Genomic DNA, 20,974 nt, shown 5'->3' on the forward strand with positions numbered 1-20,974 from the left:
GCAGCGGTGAAAATGGTAGAGAAACTAGCCACTGGGCTGGGGCTGGGGCAGGGCACTGCACAGCCCCCATCTCTCCCTTGCAGACCTGTGGCTGTCCAGGAAGGAGTATGCGGATTCATTACCCCAACGGGGCGCCCCAGTCGACGTGGCAGGAAGGCAGATGGATTTTCTTTGGTGTCCTCAGGTATCTCAAACTTGATGCCTTAGGTTGTTTCTTTCCCTCCTCAAAACAGCCCTTTTCAGGGCCAAGGGTTCCCGGTGACGTGATGGGCACACCAATGCGTCCCCACCCCTGGGGATTGGCGGGTTTGCTGGGATGAGGCCCAGTGCTGTCTCAGACCCCAGCCTGCGGCTCTGACCTTCCAGGTTGTGTTGGGGGTGGGGAGATGTTTGTAAACAGGCTTTGGGCAGCTTGGAGACACCAGAGATACACGGGCCAGTGAGTCTTAAAAGTGACACTTGGAATCAGTTCTTTGGGTTTGGTCTTTCTCAGAGCCTTCAGGTCCTGCCATCGATACACAGCTGAAGGGCAGGCTCAGCTAGGTCTGGAGAGATCACCCTGGCCCCCAGGGGGGACTTTGTAGGCGGAGGGTCCAACTGAGGTCTTCACCCACAGCTCCCGAAAAGGGCCTGGGGGAGGGGCTGCAACCCACCGGCTGCTGAGGCCTCAGGAAGGTTGGAACCAGAAGGCCAGGGAGGGAGGGCCCATCCCTTACTGAGCCCGTGGCCCAGGGCAATCGCTTAAGTCCCTTTGAATGAGCCCCTAGTTGGTGAAATGGGCCCCTCCCACTCTACCCCGGCCAGTATTGTTATGCTGGTGAGGCGCCTCAGGCTACTTCCTCCCTCCACCTGGGCAGGGGCACCACAGGCCCCACCCAGTCCCCTCAGCCAGACCCACAGGTCGGGGTGGGGCCCTCAATTACGATTTGAAAAATGCTCAAAGTGATTTTGATAGTCTTAAAATTACAGGTGCCCTGGCCTCAGCCAAGGTCTAAAGTCTCAGACCCCCAGCCCCTAACACCCTGGCCCATCCAGGTCAGTCACCTCCCTGGGGGTAGAACCAGCCCCTTCCCTAGGCGTGCCTTAGCTCTCCTGCCTGTGTATTCCAGACCCCTCAGAGTCCCGTTGCCCAGACTCAGCTCAGGACAGCGGCCTGGGGTTGGTTTGGCCAAGCTGAGACTTTGGGAACACCCTACCCGCGCAGCTCTGGGCGCCTATGGTGGGGGCCAGAGACAGCTCACACCACCCCCATAGGATCAGGCAGACCTGGGCCACCCATTCCCACCCCCCCATTCTGCTGGTGGGGCCCAGCGCTCCCTTCTTCGGCTCAGCAGGGCTCCGTGAAAGGGTGGAGTTAGTGCTTGCCCGCCCCCGCCTGCCGGCTGGTCTGTGTTGACCGGCAGCTTGGTGATATCTGGAAGACCCCAATCTCAGATTCCAGGGGTCAAGAGGCTCCTCCCCCTGGAGAATGGCCTCCTTGGGAAGGCCCTGGTTACCATCCCACCCCGACAACAGGCCGCCTGGTACTCACGGCCCCTCCTTAGGAACGCAGGCCATTTTAACCGGCTCCGACCTCTGCGGGCCTTACCTGCAAGGGGATGTTCTTACCTAGGCGGGCCCTGCACACATTCACCGGATTAAATCGCGAAAAACAATCTTTTTATTGAACGTACCTAGGTGTGGGGGAGGGCAGCGGGACGGGGTCGCGGCCGAGGGGGCGTGGCGCTACGGAAGGGACAGGCCTCACTCGCGCCGGTCCGCCAGGACGCCCCGCTCCGCGGCGGCGCTGCCCAGGATGAAGCCCACCGCCAGGGACACGGTCTGGTCGAAGGAGCCGCGCAGCTGCTCCACGTGCTGGTTCAGGGTCAGCAGCTGGTCGCGCAGCGGGCCCAGGATGGCCACGATGTCGCCCAGGTGCCCCAGGGTTTGCAGGAGGGCGGCGTTCAGCGACGGGGGCGCGGACTGTGGAGGCGCTTGATTCTCTGGGCGGCCAGGCGGCGAGTCGGAGTCTTCCCAGGCGGCGTCGGAGGGCGGCGGCGGCGGCGGGGAGTCGGGGCCGTGGGCAGGCGCCTGGTCCTCTGGGCGGCCGGGAGCGGGGGTGAAGGTGGCGAGCGTCGTCGGGGAGCCGGGGGCGCGGGAGGCGTCCGCAGACTTGGCCGGGGACGAGCTGAACCTGAGCGTCCAGGCTGGGTCTGCGTCGGGGTCGCGCTCAGCCAGCAGCGGCGGGGCGCCTGGAAGGCGGAGCGGGCGGTGGGGCCCGGCACCCGGCGCGCGCCCGCGGCCCCCCGCCCCATCCCCCACCCCTCCTACCTGGCTCCGCCGGCGCGCTGGGGGCCGGGCGGCGGCCGCGCTGCAGGCGCCCGGGCCCGGGGGAGCGGCGGCGGCCGCGTCTGCGCCCGGTGTCGCCGAGCAGTCCCATGAGCTCGCGGATCTGCGCGTCGAAGGGCCCCGGCGGCTGGTCGTGCGCGTCGCGGAGCTTGTTCTTGAGGAACTTGTAGCGGCGGCGGCACTGCGCGGGCGTGCGCCGCACCTGCTGGCGAGCCAGCGCGGCCGACACGCGCCGGTAGATGGGCAGCGCGCGGCGGCGGTCCAGGAGCAGCGCGCGCCACACGGCCGGCTGCAGCAGCGTGCCCAGCAGCAGCTCCGTCTCGTGCGCGCTCCAGGGCGTGCGCTGCGCCGAGCCCGGGGACACGGGCGAGCCAGGGGACGCGGGCGCCGCCGGCGCACCGGGCGAGGCGGGCCGTCCGGGCGTCGTCCCCGGGGCGTCCCCCGCCAGCCGTGGCTCCGGATCCGGACTGGCCGGCGCCAGCGGCTCGGGGAGCGCCGGCGGAGGTGGGCGCCGGGGCCGCAGCAGCATCTCGGGGCGGGGGGTCGCGCAGGGGTCCGGGCCGCGGCCCGCGAGGCCGCCCACACGCGCTCTGAGGACCCCGCGGGCGTCCGCCTTCCGTCCTAGCGGAGCCGGGCCGGGTCTACACGACCCTCCCCCCGCCCCGCCCCGCCCGCCCCGCCCCCTCCGCGCGCCAAGTTCAACCAGCGCTGCTGCGGCGCCCGGCCTTCCCCGCCAGCCTTCCGCCCCGGGGCCGTGAGCACACGGCCAAGCTCCGCCCCCGCCCGACGCGCAGACCCCGCCAGACCACGGCGTCGTGCTTCTTAAATTGTTTAATTGAGGTGCAAGGGAACGACGCAGACGTGGTTAAGCGCAACGTTCAACTCGTGTTTACGCACGTGCCATGCCCGCTCACCACTGCGCCGAAAGTTCTGGCCTCGGAGGGCCGCCTCGCGCCCCCTCCTTGTTGCCCTTGGGCGCCCTAGGATGTTTGCCCGTACGTTTCTGCGCCGGCTCTGCCCCCCTCCCCTTCTGGTGCGGTTTTAGTCCGCACAGAAGGCGGCGTTCGTTACTGCCTGCAGGCAGCTTAGGGCTGCGCCTGGTAAGGAGCGGGGGCCAGTGAGCAGGATTAGTGTCAATTCACACACACACACACACTTCACAGAAAGAAACCTGCGGCAGACATTATGGTTAACATAGTGTATTGAGCATTACGTCCTGAGATTAGGAATAAGAAGGATGTCCAACGTGACCGCTTGTGTTCAACGTTCTTCTAGAAGTCCTAGCCAGAGCAATAAGACAAGAAAAACCAGTGAGATGTATACAGATTGAAAGGAAGAAGTAAAAGCGTCGTTATTTGCTGATGATATGATTGTGTACATGTAAAGTACAAAACCCACAAGCACAGTATTAGAATAAATTAATTTAGCAAGGTCATTGAATGAACAATAAACAAAATCAGTTTTATTCCTGTATTCTGGCTACAGTAGTGTTTACAGCTTTGGAGTTTGGGGTAACTTGATCTGCAGTCATGCTGCCAACACAGCAAGAGCCCCTTTGCTTCCCGGCCATGACCCCTTACGTGGCCGTGGTAGGCTCATCAGAGCTAAGAAATTAGTGTCACTACGACACTGTTCCCTGAGCCACAGACTTTATGTGGGTTGTACTGAGCGTCCCTTTTCTGTCCCAGGGGTCCCATCCAGGGACCTGCCGATAGTCATTATGTGTCCTTGGTGTTCTGTGGGGCTTGGCAGTCTCTCCGTCTAGTTTTCACGTTGCTGACACTTCCAGGACACTGGTCAGTATGTTGACTCTTGGTGTGGGCTTGTCTGGTGTCTTCTCGTGACTCGACTGGGGTTATGGGTGTCGGGGAAGACTACAGAGGTTCCGCGCCCATCATATCCTGTCACGTCAGGGTGTGACAGCGGCAGGACTGATGCTTGCTCCGGATCTCCCTGAAGGTGGTGCCTGAGTGGGTCCCCTGTCGGGCCACCCTCCTCCCGTCCCTGCCCTGCAGTGGGGGTCAGTCACCAGGTCCGCCCCCACTCGGGGTGACCAAGCTGCACCGCCAGGGGCATCTGAGTGTTAGAGATTCTTCGGTAACTGTCCCCGTTTATTTATTCACTACGTTGTCCATCTCTGTCAGTGTGGACTCTGGACGTTCACGTCACTCGTGAGCTACAGTCCGACCCTGTGCAGTGCTCTGCTCCCCGGCTCAGGTCCTGGGAGTCCCTCAGAGCTCTTCTCCTCTTTCCCGCCTGTCCTCTGTCCCCCCCTTCCTTAGTTTAGCCCTTTCTTGCTCCTGACACTCCGAGATGCTCCTGACCGCCTGGTACCTACCCCACTCCAGCCCTACAATCAGCTGATCAGCAATTCCTCCAAACCTCTCTGGTGCCCTCTTTTGGAGAGTGGCATCTGGGAACTGAGATCTGGGTACAGAGTTGCCGGCTGCTCCTGGGGTGTCAGTAGACAGTGGTTCTGGGGGGACTCCCCCCAGGGGATACTTGGCGATGTCTGGGGACACTGTTGAATGTCACAACTTGGGGGGTGCTGCTGGCCTGTGGTGGGTAGAGACCAGAGATACTGTGGAACCTGCAGTGCACAGACGGCCCCTCAGCAGGATGGCCCCTGGACATCTGCAGTCAGTGACGGAGGAGCCCTGCGCAGCCCGGAGCCCACATGTCATGCGTCCCTGTAGTGCTTCTGTACCCGACCCCCTTGCCCTGCACTGGCTCCCATAGCTACCGCTGGTCATTGTCCTGCCCCTGTGGGCATGGAGCACAGCCTCAGAATTGCTAACCTCAACGCTGCGAGTACTCTGGACACGTGCGGTCCTCATGCGTGCCTCTTTCATCTCAGGCTTGACCGGTTCCCTCAGACGCCTTTTCCCACGGTTCCTTAGGTCAGCGCCTGTAGGGGCGAGAGGCAGATGAAGATGGGGGCTGGAGGAGTGGCATCTCCTGGCCCAGTGCCCCAGGAGGACTCCCACTTCTTTGCAATAGACTTCAAACAGGACACAGCAGGACATGTCCCTGGTCTGCAGAGTGACCAGTGGGCTAGCTGCCAGAGTCCTCTGTCGCCAGATGGCACCATGGGTCTGGAGGCTGGTCGGTGGCCTTGCAGCGTACAGCCACACTTTAGTTACTGACTGCAGTGTGACAGGCCACTGCAAGCAGTGGTGAGGGCCGTGCCAGTTCTTTACGTTGGTGATTCTGTGGTCAGAGCTGCGGTGTGGACCAGGAGGCTGGGCAGGCGGGGCTGGCCTCTGCCCGGCCAGCCTGGGCACTGTTTTCCGGGCTATGGCTTAGCTGTGTGGGGCCCCACAGGCCTTCTCCACGTGGCATATGCTGGTGACTTGGTGGCTGGATGGTTGGGCGTCTCTCGACCTCCATGCAGCGCCCCCAGGGCTATGTCGGGCTGCTCACAGCCTGCTGGCCTCTCTCAGGTAGTCAGACCTCATACAGGTGGGGCTTTCTCCTGAGCTTCGGTGCACTGGGCTGGAGGGACCTGTGAGGCGGGAGCCTGGGGAGCTTGGCTTTCACTTCTCGTTGACTTGATTAGACTGGTGCTGTGAAGGGAGGCCTGTGTCCTGGCACTGTCCTGGTGTCTCAGGAAGGAAGCGGTGCCAGGTTCACTGGTTTCCAACTGGTGAGGACGCAAGCCACTCACCCCGCGCCTCGGACCCCGGCACCACCTAACCATGGCAGCAGCTGTCCACAGTAACATGGGTTCACTGCTTCGGTGTCTTGGTTATAAAACTTGACTCTTCCAGACTCTCCTGCTGGACTGAGAGCTTTGTTGTTCATGTGGGAACGTCCCCACACATCTGTCACCTCTTCACGGAGAACACCAGTCTTAAACGCTCCAGCAGGACCCTGCCCGGTATTGCCAGCCACGGTCGTGCCCACAGGTTCAGCTGCGGCCTGGGTATGAGTGTGCACAGAGGGTGTGCCCGGCCGGAGTTGGGCAGGGTGACACAGCAGCCTTGGGCTGTGGCCCCAGGAGGCTTTGGGTCAGCCATTTTGGGTGGTTTGCAGCACTCTCCTCCAGAAGCAAGTATTTCCTGCAGAGCGATTTTGCTGTTCACAGGCCTGTGAGTTACGGGGTCTCAGTGCTGGGACCTGGATGAGGGATGAGCTGGATGAGGGCACTTCTCGTCCCCTCGCCCTCCAAGAGCAACCCTGACTGTCCACTGGCCGTGGAGGAGGCCATCCTGACCCATGAAGCAGCAAGACGAACCACAGGGAAGCTGTCTTGGTAGAAATGATTTTATTAGAAATTTGTACCATGGGACACGAGGGTGCCATGCAAACAGTCGTGCTTAAGCCCAGAGCCCAGTCACTTCCCCGAAGAAACTGTCGCAAGTGGAATGTGTATTTGTGCTGGACACTAAGTCCGCTTCAGCTTTGTGACACTATCTTTGTTAAATTCAAAATCTGAAGACGGGAGTTCATTGGCAGAATGTAACTTTCATATAAAAGCCTAAAAACCACGAAGCTCATTTGCACGGGCAGGACGGCCAAGCTCCCGTGTGGCCCTTTGGAGAAGGCCCTGGGTGTCTCAGACAGGGTTGTGGGAAGCGCGCTGACGTTGGAAGTGCCGCCTTTTGTCACAAATGGCACTTTTTCTAGAAGTACTGCCAGCCAGCCGCTCTAAATCAGTAATTCTAAAGCTCAAAAGAGCGATTGTGGGTCTTGCAGCGATTTGCAACTGACCACATAGGTGCTGGGATGGTCCCGGGGGCCTGGCCTCCTGCTGTGGGGAGAGGGCCCTGTCTGAGGGCGCCCCCCACCCACTGGGCCATGCTCAGCACTAGCCACGTGGAGACAGGCCTGGGGAAGAGCTGGGCACCATCGAGGCAGCAAACTTCATTTCCTCGTAGGTGCCAAAGCGCTACGTGTGGGAGCCCGGCCACAGCGTGTACGCGTCATGCATGGCTGCTGAGGGAGGGTGGGCAGCGGCCACAGCCCTGAGGCCCCCAGGCCCCCAGACACGCAGAGGGACGCTCTCTGGGCCCGAGGCCGCCTCTCTGCCTTGGAGCTGCTATGTCCTGTGTACTTTGCTGGGAAGCAGAACCCTGGCCAGGCCATAGGGGTCCCACCAGGGGCTACTGAAGGGGGGGTGGGTGGAGCCGGCGCCTTGGGGGCTGCCGGTGCGGAGCTGCGAGGCCCAGGCAAAGGCAGGCGGGCTGGGAGGGATGGGGGGAGGCGGGAAGGCTCTGGCATCCCCGTGGGACTGGGACTCCTGTGAGCTGGATCATCAGGACTGGTGGGGGTCGTGAGGGACAGAATATAAGCCAGGCTGGGGCGTGGCTGGCAGGAAGCCTTAATAGAAGGGGTTAGAGCCCCCGGGAATCTGCAGCTGGCATGGAGGTGGTCAGAGGTCAGCCTTGGTCCTCTGTGTCTGGGAAGACAGGCCAGACCCATGAAAAGTGCGCAGAAAGCAACTAAACATCTGTGGGGTGGCCTGGGGAGTGGGCTGGGCTGGGTCACTGGGGCAGTGGCAGAGCCCTGTCTCCCACATGTGTGAACTGTGTGTGGGTGCTGCCGAGCTGACTTACTCTATTTTCACTCAACTTAAGAATTAGGTTGTAAATATTCTCGCAGAAACACCCCAACCTCCACTGACACCCATCCTCTCTCCAGGGCTCCTGGTGCGCTGTTGAGGCAGCGCGCTGTGTGGGCAGCAGGCAGGTGGCTGTGTCGGGCGGGCCTCGTATGGACCCCACGCCCACACCACATCCTCTGTCACTGGAAGGTGGACTTCATTCTGCGTAGCTTGTCCTGAATCCTCCGAGAGTGCTTCTCGCTGGCTGTCTGATGGAAGCTGGTCCTGGTATCAGCCGCTAAGACGGAGACATCGGCCCCGCTGAAGCGGACGATCCTTTGCTTGAGGCACGACTGCAGCTTCGGGTCGGCGGTGAAGGTGTAGGGGTTCTCCTGGAACGCATGCACCTGGCTTGCCACCCTGGCTATGTTTCTGGTCGGGGGAGGAAGGACACGTCAGTCTGCAGGAGGCCACACCTCCTGTCATTGCTCAGGCCCACCTGCCCGTTGCCCGCTCACTGCTGGCACCAGTGTCAGCTGCTGGGCGCACAGGAGCGCTGGGGACGTAGACAGCTAAGGGGTGTCATCAGTGTGTGCTGAGCACAGCTCTCCCCAGCACAGTGCTCAGCGATGTCAGCACAGTGGTGGGAGTGCCACCACCGTGCGAGTGTCTGCACCGCGCGAACCGGCCAACACTGCAAAACAGGGCTTCCCCGAGAGCCAGAGGTTAAGCTGTGAGCAGCAACCCCCGGGTGTCATCCAAGAAAACGGGTGACTCAGAGGAGATGTGCGGACCCTCAGGCTATTCCTGTCCCCAGTCTGGGTGAAGACAGTGTGTCCAGTGTGAGTCACAGGACAGCCAGGTGTGCCTGTATCTGTACACCGGTCTCAGCCCACCCTGTCTGCGTCCAGGCATCCCGGTAAATTTTCAGTCCCCATTCTGCTGATGTGGGTTTTCTGACCTCATACAGCATGTGCCCTGTGGTGTCTCTTAAATGCTGTTTACAGTTGGGTGACTGAGAGGGGCCTTGCACAGAGAGGCTGGAACCAGTGGGTTCCAGGTCCCCAGGCGTGTCCTTACCAGCTCCCGCCTGCCTCCTGTGTGGACAAGAGGAGAAACAGGGAGGGCAGGACAGGGTGGAAAGTGAGGTGAGGACCCCCTGGAATGGTCTGGCCCAGGGTGGCATCAGACATAGACCTGGGGCTCCGGGGGCTAAGGGGCTTCTGAGGGCACGGCTGTGCCAGGCGAGGCAGAAAGGAGCAATGTCCTCTTCAGCTGGGGTCATGGCGGTGGTTTTTACAACCAGACCCCCAATCTGCACCTCCCAGGTGGGCCTCCAGGTGTGCTGGGCTCCCAGGTGTGCGGGCACGGCAGGAACAGGGCGAAGACTAACCATGTGTGTCCTACACAGACAGCTCTAGGGATTGGCCTGAGGTGGACAGTGGAGGCAGCGAGGGGAGATGTGACAGCTGGGGGTCATGAAGGACAGTCACATGCCACTTGAGATGAGGTTCAAGGTGGCCTGGATCTCCCAACAGGAAGGTCACAGCAACCTTGGGTCAATGTTTTGGGAGCAGATGTGCCCAAACTGGGAAATGCTGGCATCAAGTGTGCAGAGAAGGAGGTGGCTGCAGTCACTGGGGCAGCGGGTGGGAGGCCTGGGCCGTGGGGGGGCCGAGGGGGGACCCAGGCCTCAGGAGCGGAGGGGTGAGGGAGGCCCCACCTGAGCTTGCTCCACCTGTGCGCCCCGTTAGTCATGGTGAAGCCCCCCGTCTCCAGCTGCTGGATGTGCATGGCCAAGAGCCGGGCTGCCGGCAGCGTGGGCTGGGTCCTAAAGCGCCGTCCTTCCATCAGACACAGGCTGTCACTCTTCAGGAAGACCTGGTGCCCAGCCGGGGTGGGGTGGGGGGGACAGGCCAGAGATCAGGCTTGGGGCTCAGCTCGGGCCACTCAGCGCAGCCGACCCCAGGTGGCGCCCCCGTTCTGAGTGGCGCTAGCCAGCAGCCCACCAAGATGCAACCTGGATTGTGGATTGGGGACCGAAAGTTGAGGTGTCTTATGCTTGCAGACACCCAGGAGCACTGACACTCATCAGAAAGCTGCACACCTGCCATTACTGAAATGGCAAATTCCCTTCCTGGCTTATTTTCCCACGGGCTCTAGAAAGGAGCCCGGCGACCAAGTCCCAAACGAGACGGAGACCCGGGCTGGCCAGCTGCAGGGACACCAGTCTCTGGTGTCCACCAAGGACACACAGTCCTCCCACCTGCAGGAGCTGTGTTCAGCGTGGGGCTGCCTGGGTGCCTGCTGCCTGTTTGAGGGACATGCCCGTCATCACAAATGGTATTTCCTCACTCAGGATCTCACGAAGCAGACTTTGCATCTTGCCAGCTAGCCAAGCTCAGATGCCCTGGGCACCTGTGCCCTGTGCCACTGGCCCGGGAGGTGGGCTCCTGGAGCTCTGAGCTCCCAGCTGTCTTTGCCAGTTAAGCAGCAGAGGCTCCGGGCGGCTGGCGGGGGGGATGGGCAAGGCAGGCTGCTCCACGCACGACCGGAGGGGACCGTGTGGATTGGGGGCCGCGATGCAGGCTCTGCTGGGCCGGACCCTCGGGTGTGCAGAGTGTCACTGAGGAGGGCCCCGGTGGACGCAGCTGCCAGAGCTCACGCAGCCGTACCTCTACGGCTTTCAGCTCCTCCATGACCTCCGCTACCTTTGCGGGTAACACTCTCCAGGCCTAGAATGAAAGCGCACATGAGGCGGGCAGCGTGCGGTGCCCCCCTCACCCCCCCAGTGCCCTGCACGGCCTTCAGGCGGACTCACGGGGGACTGCCTCACGGCGACATGCTCCAGGCCACCCAGGATCTGCATGGCTGTCGCAAAGTTCCTGTGCTCATAGCACGATTTCGCAATCAGCAAAAATTTGGACAGCAGAGCCACCTGCAGCTGAAACAGGAAAATGGAGCATTCGGCGTCTTGCAGCCACGACGCATGGGTGGGCACATTTTAGGGCGTGTGGGAAGAACCCAGTGCCAGGGCCCAAGGAAGCGTGTGCCCCACGGCGTGTGCAAGGAGCAGGCTGGTGGGCTCAGGTCTGGGCAGGAGGGTGGGCATTAAACACAAACAAAAAGCAGGTGCCCACTTAAGTGCACAGATGTGCGGCGAACTCAGCATCACGTCTCGGTGCAGCCCCTCCCGGGACAAACCACTGTGCCTGAGTGGGACAGATGGGGGCAGCACAGCTGCAGGACCGGCAGGGTGGCCCCCCCCAGGAAGATGCAGCTGATGTGTCCAGAAGCAAAGGGCACAGACGGCAGCTTCTCACTGCCTGCTGGGCCGGCGTCCACTGCGGGATGCGGTTCAGGGTCCCACTGGGATGCGGTCGCATGCCGTCTCACCGCTACCTCGGTGGGCAGCTCGCGGGATTTGACGGGAAGCCCCCAGTGAACAGCTCCCGCTCACAGGGATCTCATTCCTCACGGCCGCACCACTTCACACCAGACCCGAAGGCCCACGTGTAGCACTCGGCGTGCACACAACTGCAGACTTCCAGAAAGTTCTGAATTCAGCGGACCCCTCCTTTCAGAGCTGCCTCAGCCTGCAGACGGTTGCCGTGGCAGGGCCATCTTTCAGGGGGGCACAGTGCCTGGGTCCCGACCCTGACGCCTGTCCACTGGGTCTGACCCCAGCCTGTGGTCACACACACGTCCCTGGCGGTCGTTCACCATGCACGCTCCCATCTGACTTGTGCTGAGGGGTCTTGAAAACCATTTTCCCACTCATACTCTTTAAGTTGACATCTCATGTGTTTCCTCGTATGTTTAAGAAGAAAAGTGTGCAATTTCAGACACTTTCAGATAACTTTTCCACCGCCTTTTGGTTTTTAAAAAAAATTTTTGTGGTGATAAAAATACAGTTTGCGCAGTCATTTTTTACAGTCTAGAAGTATTAACCACGTCCACCGGCTCGTGTCACATCTCCAGCATTCCTGGTCTTGTCGGACTGAAAGGGTCCCCACTGCATGGCGCCCACCCCCCAGCCCCGCCCCCGCCTACGTCCTGTCCGAGTGTCACTCCTGCAGGTCCCTCCTATGGTGGCATCAACTGTACTTGTCTTTTTGTGACGGGCTCGTTTCACTCAGCACAACGTCCCCACGGTCCATCCACGTGGAGCCAGTGCCACAATCTTCCTCCTTTCTCAGGCTGGGCAGCAGTGCACTGTGTGGCCAGACGACATCTGTCCACCGGCCATGGTCACCTGGGTTGCTTCTTCCTCTTGGCTTCTACGTTCCATCACTTTTAAACTTATCTGAGGAAATAAAAATCCCGTTTTGCCTTCAAACTCACCAATTTTCATCCAAGGAAAGACAAGCTTTTCTTTAAGGTGAGAAACTTTGCACTGTTTCCTTTTCTTCTTGAACTTGGATTTCCACCCCATTGCTCCAGGATGTCAAATGAACAGAATGTACTGTTATCTAGTATTGACCGCCCGGCCCAAAGTGTGAATTCTAACAATTTTCTGTGATCCGTTTCCGCCCGTCAGAGTTAGCCTTCTGGCCTGTCCTGAAGGACATCACAGTAAGTAACACACAATGCAGGAGACGGCAGGTGCCGCAGACGTGGTGAGCACATGGGCTAAAGGCCCATGTGCACTTTCTCAGAAACGTGTCCCCTGGCGGCGTGCACTGGGCTCTTGTTGCCACCGGCTCCCACTTCGTGGGTGGGTACTGCTCGTGAGTCTGTGCTGTTTCGCTTACAGGCACGTGGGAGCCCGTTCACATCCATGGATTACCGTCACAGTGACGCCCGCAGTCTGTTCGCCCTTCCAGGACGGGCGCTGACACCTGGCTGTGAGTCTGACGGCTCTGTCATGCTGACGGCACAGCATGGGACCACGGCAGACAGTGGCACTCAGGACGGGAGCCTACCTCTCAGGCTGCGAGGAGGCTGTATCTTGGGGCTCAGGTTCAGCAAAGCTCCCAGAAGGCCGAGGCCTGTGCAGTGACTGTCCTTGTTCACGTCCCCTGGAAGGTCCTCCGTGAAGCCCAGCTACACAGGCTCCTGTGTGACGCCCTGATACGGGCAAGCTGCATTCAATGTCACTCACGACATTTGAAATACCATGGATTAGGACCACCAGTCCCTGTTCCCACATCCTGGCAGAGGGAAGATGGGTCAATCTGTCGGCTAATAAAACCCTAAGCTCGAAAGTTCACCCCAAAAGGGGAAAGGAGTAGAAAGCTCTACAGTCATTAGCGGGACTTGGGGTTGCCTGGTGCGGCTTGGAGAGGGGAACGTGAACAACTACTGCCAAAGGGAAAACAAGTTGCAGAGGCTGTCAGTACCAGGAAGGCACATATCTTGGCTTCGCTGTCCGATGGGGAGGACGTGGCCCTGGTGTTTCCTGCGGCAGCTCCTGGGGCCCTGAGGCAGGTGACTGCCCTCCGTGGCCTGCCCAGTGCCCTGCTTGAAGCAGCTGGGTCAGCTCGGGCTGACATACCTGCGTCCAGCCCAAGCCCCATGGGCCCTAGACGAGGCTGGGCCTCGTCCCCGGAAGGCGGGGGGGGGTTGCCCTTATTGGATCACTGACCTGTGTCACTTGTTCTACAGATTGGCCTAGGCACACAATGTGCTGCCACCAGGGGATGTGGCAGTGACCAAGCTGCTCCCCACCGCCAAGGCGAGCAGGATGGGGGGACAGTCTGCAGTCACCGTTCCTAGCCCAGGGACACCGCTCAGGCAGGAATGTGGCAGGAGCCCCAGGGGTGTACCCTGGACCTCGAGTGTGGGACGTGTGAGCGTGTGGCTGTGTGAGGGCCTGTGTGATGGGTGTGTGACAGTTACTGCAAGTGAGGCTGTACGTACGAGTGCATGCATGTGTGGGAGACATACGTGTGTCTGAGTGGCATACGTGTGCGGATCCAGGGGGGACCGAGGTGTGTCATGGTGGCCCAGAGCCAAGCTGCGTCCCCAAGACACTGATGAACCTTACAGGCTGGGGTGTGACAGGCGGTGTGTGTTGGACGGCTTCACCCGTGGCCGGGCGGCCCTGCGGAACCCCTGCCCTTGGAGCTGTAACGACCGGGTACCACGGGAGGTGTGGTCGGACCCCACACCCGGCTCTGACACCATAGCGATGTGGGTGCCAACCTTGGAGGTCTGGCTGGTCACAATCTCGGCAGCCACCCAGGTGCTGACGTCATCTGCACTTCTTAAAAGGTGTAACAGGTACTTGTCCTGGATGTAATTGGTCAGAAATAAGCTGCTGGTTTTGGCCAACAGAGACTCGGAGCTGGCTCTGGAAAAGACAGAGAGGCCGGCTGTGCGGAAGGTGTGGCTCGGACCGTTTGTGACCCCAGCATCTCCCTTTGGCCAAGAGTGTCCATGAGACACTTAGGTGAAGCCCCCCCGCCAGCCTCCCCCCGCCAGCCATCTGTCCCAGGACAGTGGGGCCGACACCACAGATGGACACTCACTTGGGAATGGCCACACTTTTGTCCGTGACACCCAGGGCCCGTGAGTTTAGGAAGTGGACGGGATGGCACTTTTGAAACAACTCCTGCCAGAGACAAGGACACAGAGGGTCAGGGCGCCTTCCCTTGGGACCTCGCGGTCAAGCCTGGGGGTGACGGGGGCATCTCTGCAGCCACACGCTCAGTGCCCGCCCAGTGTGCTGCAAGGCCCAGCCCTGGCGGCTCTGGTGTCTGCCCAGCTGTGATCGTGCTGGGTCTCGGTCACCGCTGTCGTCTGTGAGGATGGTGGGGCCCAGGACGGTGGAGGGCCCTGGCAGGGGATGCCTGGGGGCGGGCTCTGGAAAAGGGGTGAAGGACCCTGGAGACGCCTGAGCCCTGCAGAGCAGGGGCCCAAAGGGCCACCATCAGTCTGCCCAGCTACAGGACATGAGACCATTGTCCCACTGCAGCGTGCAGTGCACCGTCTCGTGCTCTGGAGGTGGGAGTGTGGGGGACGCAGGTGCTGGTGGGTGGTGGGCCCCATGTGCCCTTTGTGGGCCCAGAGCCAATGCCCCCCCTGAGCCCCCCTTAGGTGGCGGCTGCCAGTGGCCCGTGCGTCTGACAGTTGCCCCCATCACGTGTGTGTAGCCCTCCAGCAAACACCCTCCAGCCCTCCACCCAGCCTGGCCGGCCCTCACCTGCTGTAGCAGCGTCAGCTGGCTGAAGAGCTGGTGGGTGCTGTACTCTGTCAGGAAGTAGGGCCCCTTGGCGCTGGCCTTGGTGTAGGGGCCGCAGAAGTCCTCGAAGAAGCAGGGCTTGGGCAGGGCGGACGCAATGGTGTACTGGTGCTCCTTGTGGTGTGGCAGCGCCAGCCCGTTGCCCCGAGACAGCCTCCAGGGGAAACTCTGCGGGGCCAGCGGAGTCAGACGGCGGGCAGGGCACCAGGTGGGCGCTCGGCCCAGGACCCTTCAGACGGGGTCAGCTACAGCCAGAGAACAAATGCCTCCCGCCCACGGACACCTGCCCTGGTCATTTCAGCAGGTCCCCCATGGACAGAGCTGCTGAGATCCGGGGCTATCCCTATGTGTTATGGAAAGGTTCGCTCAGACGCTGCCCCCACCCAGGCCATTTCCTGACAGTGGTTTCTCCATCTGGATCTCTGGCCCCAGGGTGCCTGTCCTTGCCCAGGGTGAGTGGACAGGACGTGTAGCCCCACAGGGCCGGTCCCAGGCCTGGCAGCACGGGAGCGTGTGTGCACGTACAGGGCGTGTGTATGCTCAGTCCACGTGGGTGCACATGTGTGTATGTGCTGCACACGCATGTGGGGTGCCGCGGGCTGTGGAAGGCCCCACCTTGCGGGAGGTGCCGTCTTCGGAGAACCTCTTACAGATGGCATTGAGAGGCCTGCTGTCCTCCTCGGCATCCTTGGGGTCCTCCAGGCCTGTGCCGCGGGGGCCGCCCTCGGCCCACCGGTCTGCACCCACCTCCAGGAGACCAAGCAGGTGCTCCGCGGAGCCATCCAGGGGCAGGACCTGGACAGAAGCACCGGGCTCACTGCTGCTTCCCAGACAGGCAGTGGTTCCTACTCGCAGAGTGCTGCCTACAGGCCGTTCTGGCCATTGGCCTGCCTAGCGGTCACCTTGGAGGAGATGAAGTCCTCGAGCCTCCCCAGTAGCCCGGCGTTTCCCAGGAAGTCCACGGCGTAGCACTCCTCCACCCAGGCCTGCAGGAGGCAGAAGCTCCTCTTGTAGATACTGGTGAAGGTCGACGTGGGGTCTTGTTGGGCTCTGCAGGCACATGGAGGGGACCTGAGCCGGGCAGGGTCCCCTGCCAACACCATGGGGCCTGTCTTGCCCGGGTCACCCCGCCAAGCAAGGGGGTGAAGATGGGGTCTGAGTGAAGCTCTGCCTTCAAGGGGGCATTTCAGCCCTGACCCTGCCTGCCCAGGAGCGGCAGGCAGCAGGCAGCCCACAACGGGGGCCCAGGGCTCAGCGTCGGGGGCCGGGCCAGTGCCTCTCCTGTACTTGCCACCCCCACAGCCAGTGCACAGGACACCAGAGGGCAGGAAGCCGCGGGAGGGTGCTCCCAACAGGCTGGGGGGAGCCTGGCTGCACACGGGGAGAGTCGGGGTACGGGGCCTCCCGTAAGCCCCTCCCCCACAAGGAGAAAGCCAATGCCGATGGCCCCAGGCTCCCAGCCTGGTAAGAGGTTGCACAGTTGTGTGGGGTGGGGGCTGACGAGCCAGCCCAGAGTGGCCGGAACGGTCCACCTACCACCCTCCACCCCAGCTAGTGGGCTGTGGGGACGCTGCAGGTGGCGGCTGGTGGCTTGCAGGGTCTCCCCCACCTCGGTGTCCTGGTAATGCCCACCCTTCCCACCTGTTCCTGTCCCTGCCCCCTGCCCCCACCCCTTCCCCATGGGCGTCAGCAGCCTCTTCTGGCTGGGACACCTTCATCCCCTCCTGCCATGGCCTGCTCCCTTGCCTCCTCCTTCTCCCGCCGGGCTCTGCCCTCATCCCTCCTCGTCAGGGTCACTAGGGACCACGTCTGTCCCCACCCTTCACAGCCAGCAAACGAGGTGCTGGGTGCCACGGGGTTCGTGTACCTGGCCAGGGAGCTGCTGATGCGGTCGAGCAGGAAGTGCAGGAAGTCGTGCGGCGTGCAGAAGTAGCGGAAGGTGTAGAGGAACTGCTGCACGTAGCCCTCCAGGAAGGCGCCACTGCAGGTGGGGTGGGCGTCAGACCGGAGGACCTACCTGTGCGGTGGGGGGGCTGCCACAGCCTTCACTGGGCTTCTGGGATATGTGCATGGGAGTGTCAGCGAGTGTGTGTGAGTGTGAACATAGTTCTATGTGAGTGTGGAGCTGAAAGGCCCACACAGGACGCAGGGCTTTCTGTGGACATGGTGGGCAGAGCAGTGGAGGGTGGGGGTGGGGGTGCTGGGGTGGCCCAGGGTTCCCGTGACACTGGGTGTGAGTGGACAGCACACCTGCACTTATTGGGGAGCCTGATGAATCCAGTCAGTACTCACACCCAGAGGTGGCGGCTGCAGAAATGCCGCCATCCCTGGGGAGCCAGACAACTGTGGGGTGTTTTGACTCAGGGAAGTGGATGGGATCCAGGTGTGTCCCTGAGGTGCCTGTGTGTTTGAGAAGCCCACTGGGTAAGTTAATCATGCTGAGACCCATGGGCCCAGGCCCACAGATTTGTGTGTGGTGGGGCCTGTGGCTCTGAGTTCACTCAGGCCAGGAGTCTGGCAAAGAGGGCACGTGGCAGTTAACACATCAGCTTAAACTTCTGGTGAAAATCTCTGCTACATAAAAATGTGCGGGCGTCTCAGAGACACAGGCTGAGGCTTTCCCCATCTCTCCCGCCTCCTGTGGGCCCATCTCTCTGTTCCCCTTCCCTTCTGCTCGCAGGAGCCGAGGCCCATGCCTGCTGGGGCACCAGGGGCTGCACCTGGAGTAGAGGTACGCCATGAGCCCCAGCGGGGTGCCGGCCTGCAGGACGCGGGCCTTCCCGTGGCGGCTGCTGCGCGGGTGCTTGCTGACGTTGTAGAAAATGAGGGACGAGCACTCGTCCAGGGGGCTGAAGTCCAGTGTGTCACAGGGGGCGGACGCGACGTTCACCACCACCGGCAGGGTGCAGGGCTCCAGGCCCCACCACTCCGCATACGTGACCTGGGAGGAGAGGGTGGGTCACCACTGTCGGCTGACCCGCTGCCACCAGGTGTGTGCGGGACAAGGGTGCCCAGTCACCCCACCACAGACCCCAGGGCTGGTGCAACTTGTGGTCCCTCAAAAATCAGGTTTTTTTTTTTAACAACTGATTTTCAAGGTTTTAACAGTAGGAAACCCACACAAGGGAGGGAACAGAGATGGAGGACTCGCCTGTAGGTACTTCTTGACCAGCCCGAGAAACTGCACCTTGGACTTCATTTCCTCCAGCTGGCCCTTCAGCTTGGACAGCATGGTCTTGACCTCGGAGCCTGGGGGCAGGGCAGAGTCAGCCACCGTGGCTGTGGCCCCTGGGCCCCTGGCCACCGGTACAGGCCGGGCGCACATGTTCCTACCTTTACTCCGCTTCTCCTTCTGTAAGAGCTTCTGGTAGAACTTCAGAGTCTTCCGGTAGTTTCTTTTCTCCATCATGAGCTGCTGCTCCAGCTCCTGCGGGGGGGGGGGGGACAGCTGGTGAGCCCCCGGCAGCCACCCTCCCTCTAGGTGTCCGTGGCCTTGGGCAGCACTCAGACGTACTTGCCTCTGCTGGCCTGGAGTCACATTTCCGCAGGGCCCACACGGGATGAAAACACATTAGCACATGGGGACACGCGGGGATACGGGACGCACGAGGATGTCTTCAGGGGGTGCCAGCTTGCAGTGAGGAAACGCGTCCGTGGGCAAGTGGGAGTCAGAGCCCTGCTGTGGGTGGCCAGGGCAGACACAGGAGCCGCGGCACACAGGCCAGTCTCTCAGTCAACTCACGCTTGCAAAGTGGATTTGACTGACCCACTTAAAGAAGTGTGGCCAAAAAACAGTGAGACAACTGGCATTCCATCACCCTCTACTAACTGTTCCCAAGAACTCCAGGCCCTCACAGGCCCCAGGACGAAAATGTGGGCAGAGGAGGGTAGGGGTCTGTGTCCAATGCTGGGACCTCCTGGGAGGTGGCTCTGCTTCTCGGGGGACATCACGTTAGTCAGGAGACTGGGCACGTGGGACCACGACTCCTTCAGGCCTCCCTGCCCTGGGGGTCAGTCACAGGGCGGCAGCTGTCACCACCAGGCGTGTGTGGTCCCGGCCTCAGTCGGCTGTTCCTCGGCCACAGGCGTGCCCACCAAGGCCCCACCCCACACTCTGGGGCCCCTTGTCTCAGCAAATCTGCCCTCGTGGAACGACCCCAACCTGGCGCCTTCTGCCGGCTGCCTCTCCTTGGACCATGGAGGCTGCAGCTGCTAGAGGCCTGTGCCAACCTCCCCAGGACACATCCTGCGCTGCTCCGACAGCTTGTAACAGGACACATGAGGACGCAGACCCCAGCAGATGAGCCCTGCTGCCAGCCTATGTGGGACTTCTGCCCAGAGAGCGGAGGACAGCAGAGGCTTCAGCCAGGTCACATCCCCATGAGGGAAGCAGCAGCTAAGGCCCCCAGCTCTGCTTCATGTCCCAGCAGCACTGGGCCCAGCTCCTTCCTGGAGGACTTCTGTCTCCAGAAAGAAGCTGCTACGTCCTCCCAGGAGGAGCCACAGGCTTGCCTGGCAGGGGCTGCCCCACCCCTGCTTTTGCCCACAGTCCTGTGGACATAGCCTGGTCCCCACCACACAGAGGATGGGCAGGGAAGCCCAAGGACAGGCTGGCTCAGGTCAACAAATGGTAGCAATGACCAGGGTCCAGACAGGACCCACCCTTTCGTGGGGAGGACAGCCTGTGTGCCCACCTGTGTCCGGGCTCCCAGCCCAGGGGTGAGGGATAGGTGGTCCTGGGCTCCCACTGAGTGGGGACTCGAGTTCCAGGGGGACTTTGGCTGGGCTGTGAGGTCGGTTACTCCTGCAGGAACAGCATGGGTGTGGAGGGGCCACAGTGAGGGCTGGGGAAGGGGGCAGAGGCCCAGGGACCCTTAGGCCCTGGGGAAACTGCGCCGTTAACTGGGCAGGGGGCCCAGGCCCCAAGCACCCTATGGACGGGGTGTTCACCTGAAAGCAGATGCACCCAGGTGCTCATTTGGGGAAACTGAATCAGCTCAAATGCAAACAAGATTCCCCCATCTCATCATCCTGTGACAGTGGCCTCTGCTTTGTTGACACATTTGTTGCTGAACAATTCTGAAAATGAAAAGTGCAGGACGTGTTTCTATTTAAATGTTTGAATTCCCTCTATCTGCTGGTTCTACAGGGAACGTGGTCCCGCAGCTGAGTCCTTCCAGGAGCTGGTATGTTGACTGCAGGGCAGGAGATGGTTGGCACCACCTGGCCAGGGCTGCGGGCAGGGGGCGCAGACTGAGCACAGCACAGGCCTCTGCCCAGTCTCCAGGTCCCCAAGGACCTCCGGGCCTGGCTGTAGGGGAGGCCGGCACCCGGGAAGGCTGCAGTGATCTCCACAGAAACTCGTGAGGTGCCACTCTGGACGAGGCGGCAGCACACTGGTAGAGCCTTCGTTTCCCTGGGCCCGTGCTTCAGAGCCTGGGCTCTAACGTCACACTGCCTGTGTCCCAGCCTGGCTCCCCCATTTGCTACCTGGCCGCCCCTCGGCACTGTCGGCGGGGTGGGGAGAGAGCACCAAGGGCCGTGTGCAGAACCTGCGCCTCCAACGTGGGGCCACCGGCCACGGTGGCGTCTCTAGTATTAAATGAAAGGAAAATGCCAATGTCTCCATCATGGGGCCACACTTCAAGTGCTCAGAAGTCACACACGGCCAGTGGCCACCCTGCAGACCACACAGATCTGGAACATCCCGTCACGGAGGACAGTCCCGTTGACGGCACCAGGTGAGCCATGGCCCCAGTGCTAGGGGTCCCGAGGAGCTGTGTTCACAGTAGGACTCGCCTCTCCTGTCTGGGCGTCTGGTCTGAGTCAGGCCTGAGGGCTCCGCAGGCCTCTGCACGCAAGCTTCTCTGTGATCCTTTCCGAGGACAGTGGCAGTGAAACTGGCTGACGTTCCC

The 20,974-nt window shown here is 61.4% G+C and overlaps 2 protein-coding genes across 5 annotated transcripts in view; both read right to left on the reverse strand.

The window, feature by feature from the left end:
• Positions 1–1,743: 1,743 nt before the first annotated feature.
• Positions 1,744–2,857, reverse strand: UTF1 (undifferentiated embryonic cell transcription factor 1; the record flags this gene model as incomplete). The annotated part of the gene is made up of 2 exons (XM_081074742.1): positions 1,744–2,231; positions 2,311–2,857. 2 exons carry the CDS (start codon positions 2,855–2,857, stop codon positions 1,744–1,746), a joined length of 1,035 nt encoding a protein of 344 aa, XP_080930868.1.
• Positions 2,858–5,400: 2,543 nt separating this feature from the next.
• Positions 5,401–20,974, reverse strand: part of KNDC1 (kinase non-catalytic C-lobe domain containing 1) — a 53,118-nt gene continuing 37,544 nt past the window's right edge. For all 4 annotated transcript variants that reach the window (XM_081074180.1, XM_081074179.1, XM_081074178.1 and 1 more), the window contains 13 exons: positions 18,393–18,486; positions 18,211–18,308; positions 17,780–18,000; positions 16,927–17,040; positions 15,962–16,109; positions 15,675–15,854; positions 15,021–15,227; positions 14,347–14,429; positions 14,021–14,168; positions 10,695–10,817; positions 10,549–10,608; positions 9,597–9,754; positions 5,401–8,305 (listed from right to left, as the gene is read on the reverse strand). In XM_081074180.1, the coding sequence (XP_080930306.1) occupies positions 8,074–8,305; positions 9,597–9,754; positions 10,549–10,608; positions 10,695–10,817; positions 14,021–14,168; positions 14,347–14,429; positions 15,021–15,227; positions 15,675–15,854; positions 15,962–16,109; positions 16,927–17,040; positions 17,780–18,000; positions 18,211–18,308; positions 18,393–18,486 (1,866 nt within the window). In that variant the 3' untranslated portion in view covers positions 5,401–8,073. The remainder of the gene's footprint in view (positions 8,306–9,596; positions 9,755–10,548; positions 10,609–10,694; positions 10,818–14,020; positions 14,169–14,346; positions 14,430–15,020; positions 15,228–15,674; positions 15,855–15,961; positions 16,110–16,926; positions 17,041–17,779; positions 18,001–18,210; positions 18,309–18,392; positions 18,487–20,974) is intronic.

This window comes from Rhinolophus hipposideros, assembly GCF_964194185.1.
Source record: "Rhinolophus hipposideros genome assembly, chromosome: 15".
Taxonomy (NCBI): domain Eukaryota; kingdom Metazoa; phylum Chordata; class Mammalia; order Chiroptera; family Rhinolophidae; genus Rhinolophus; species Rhinolophus hipposideros.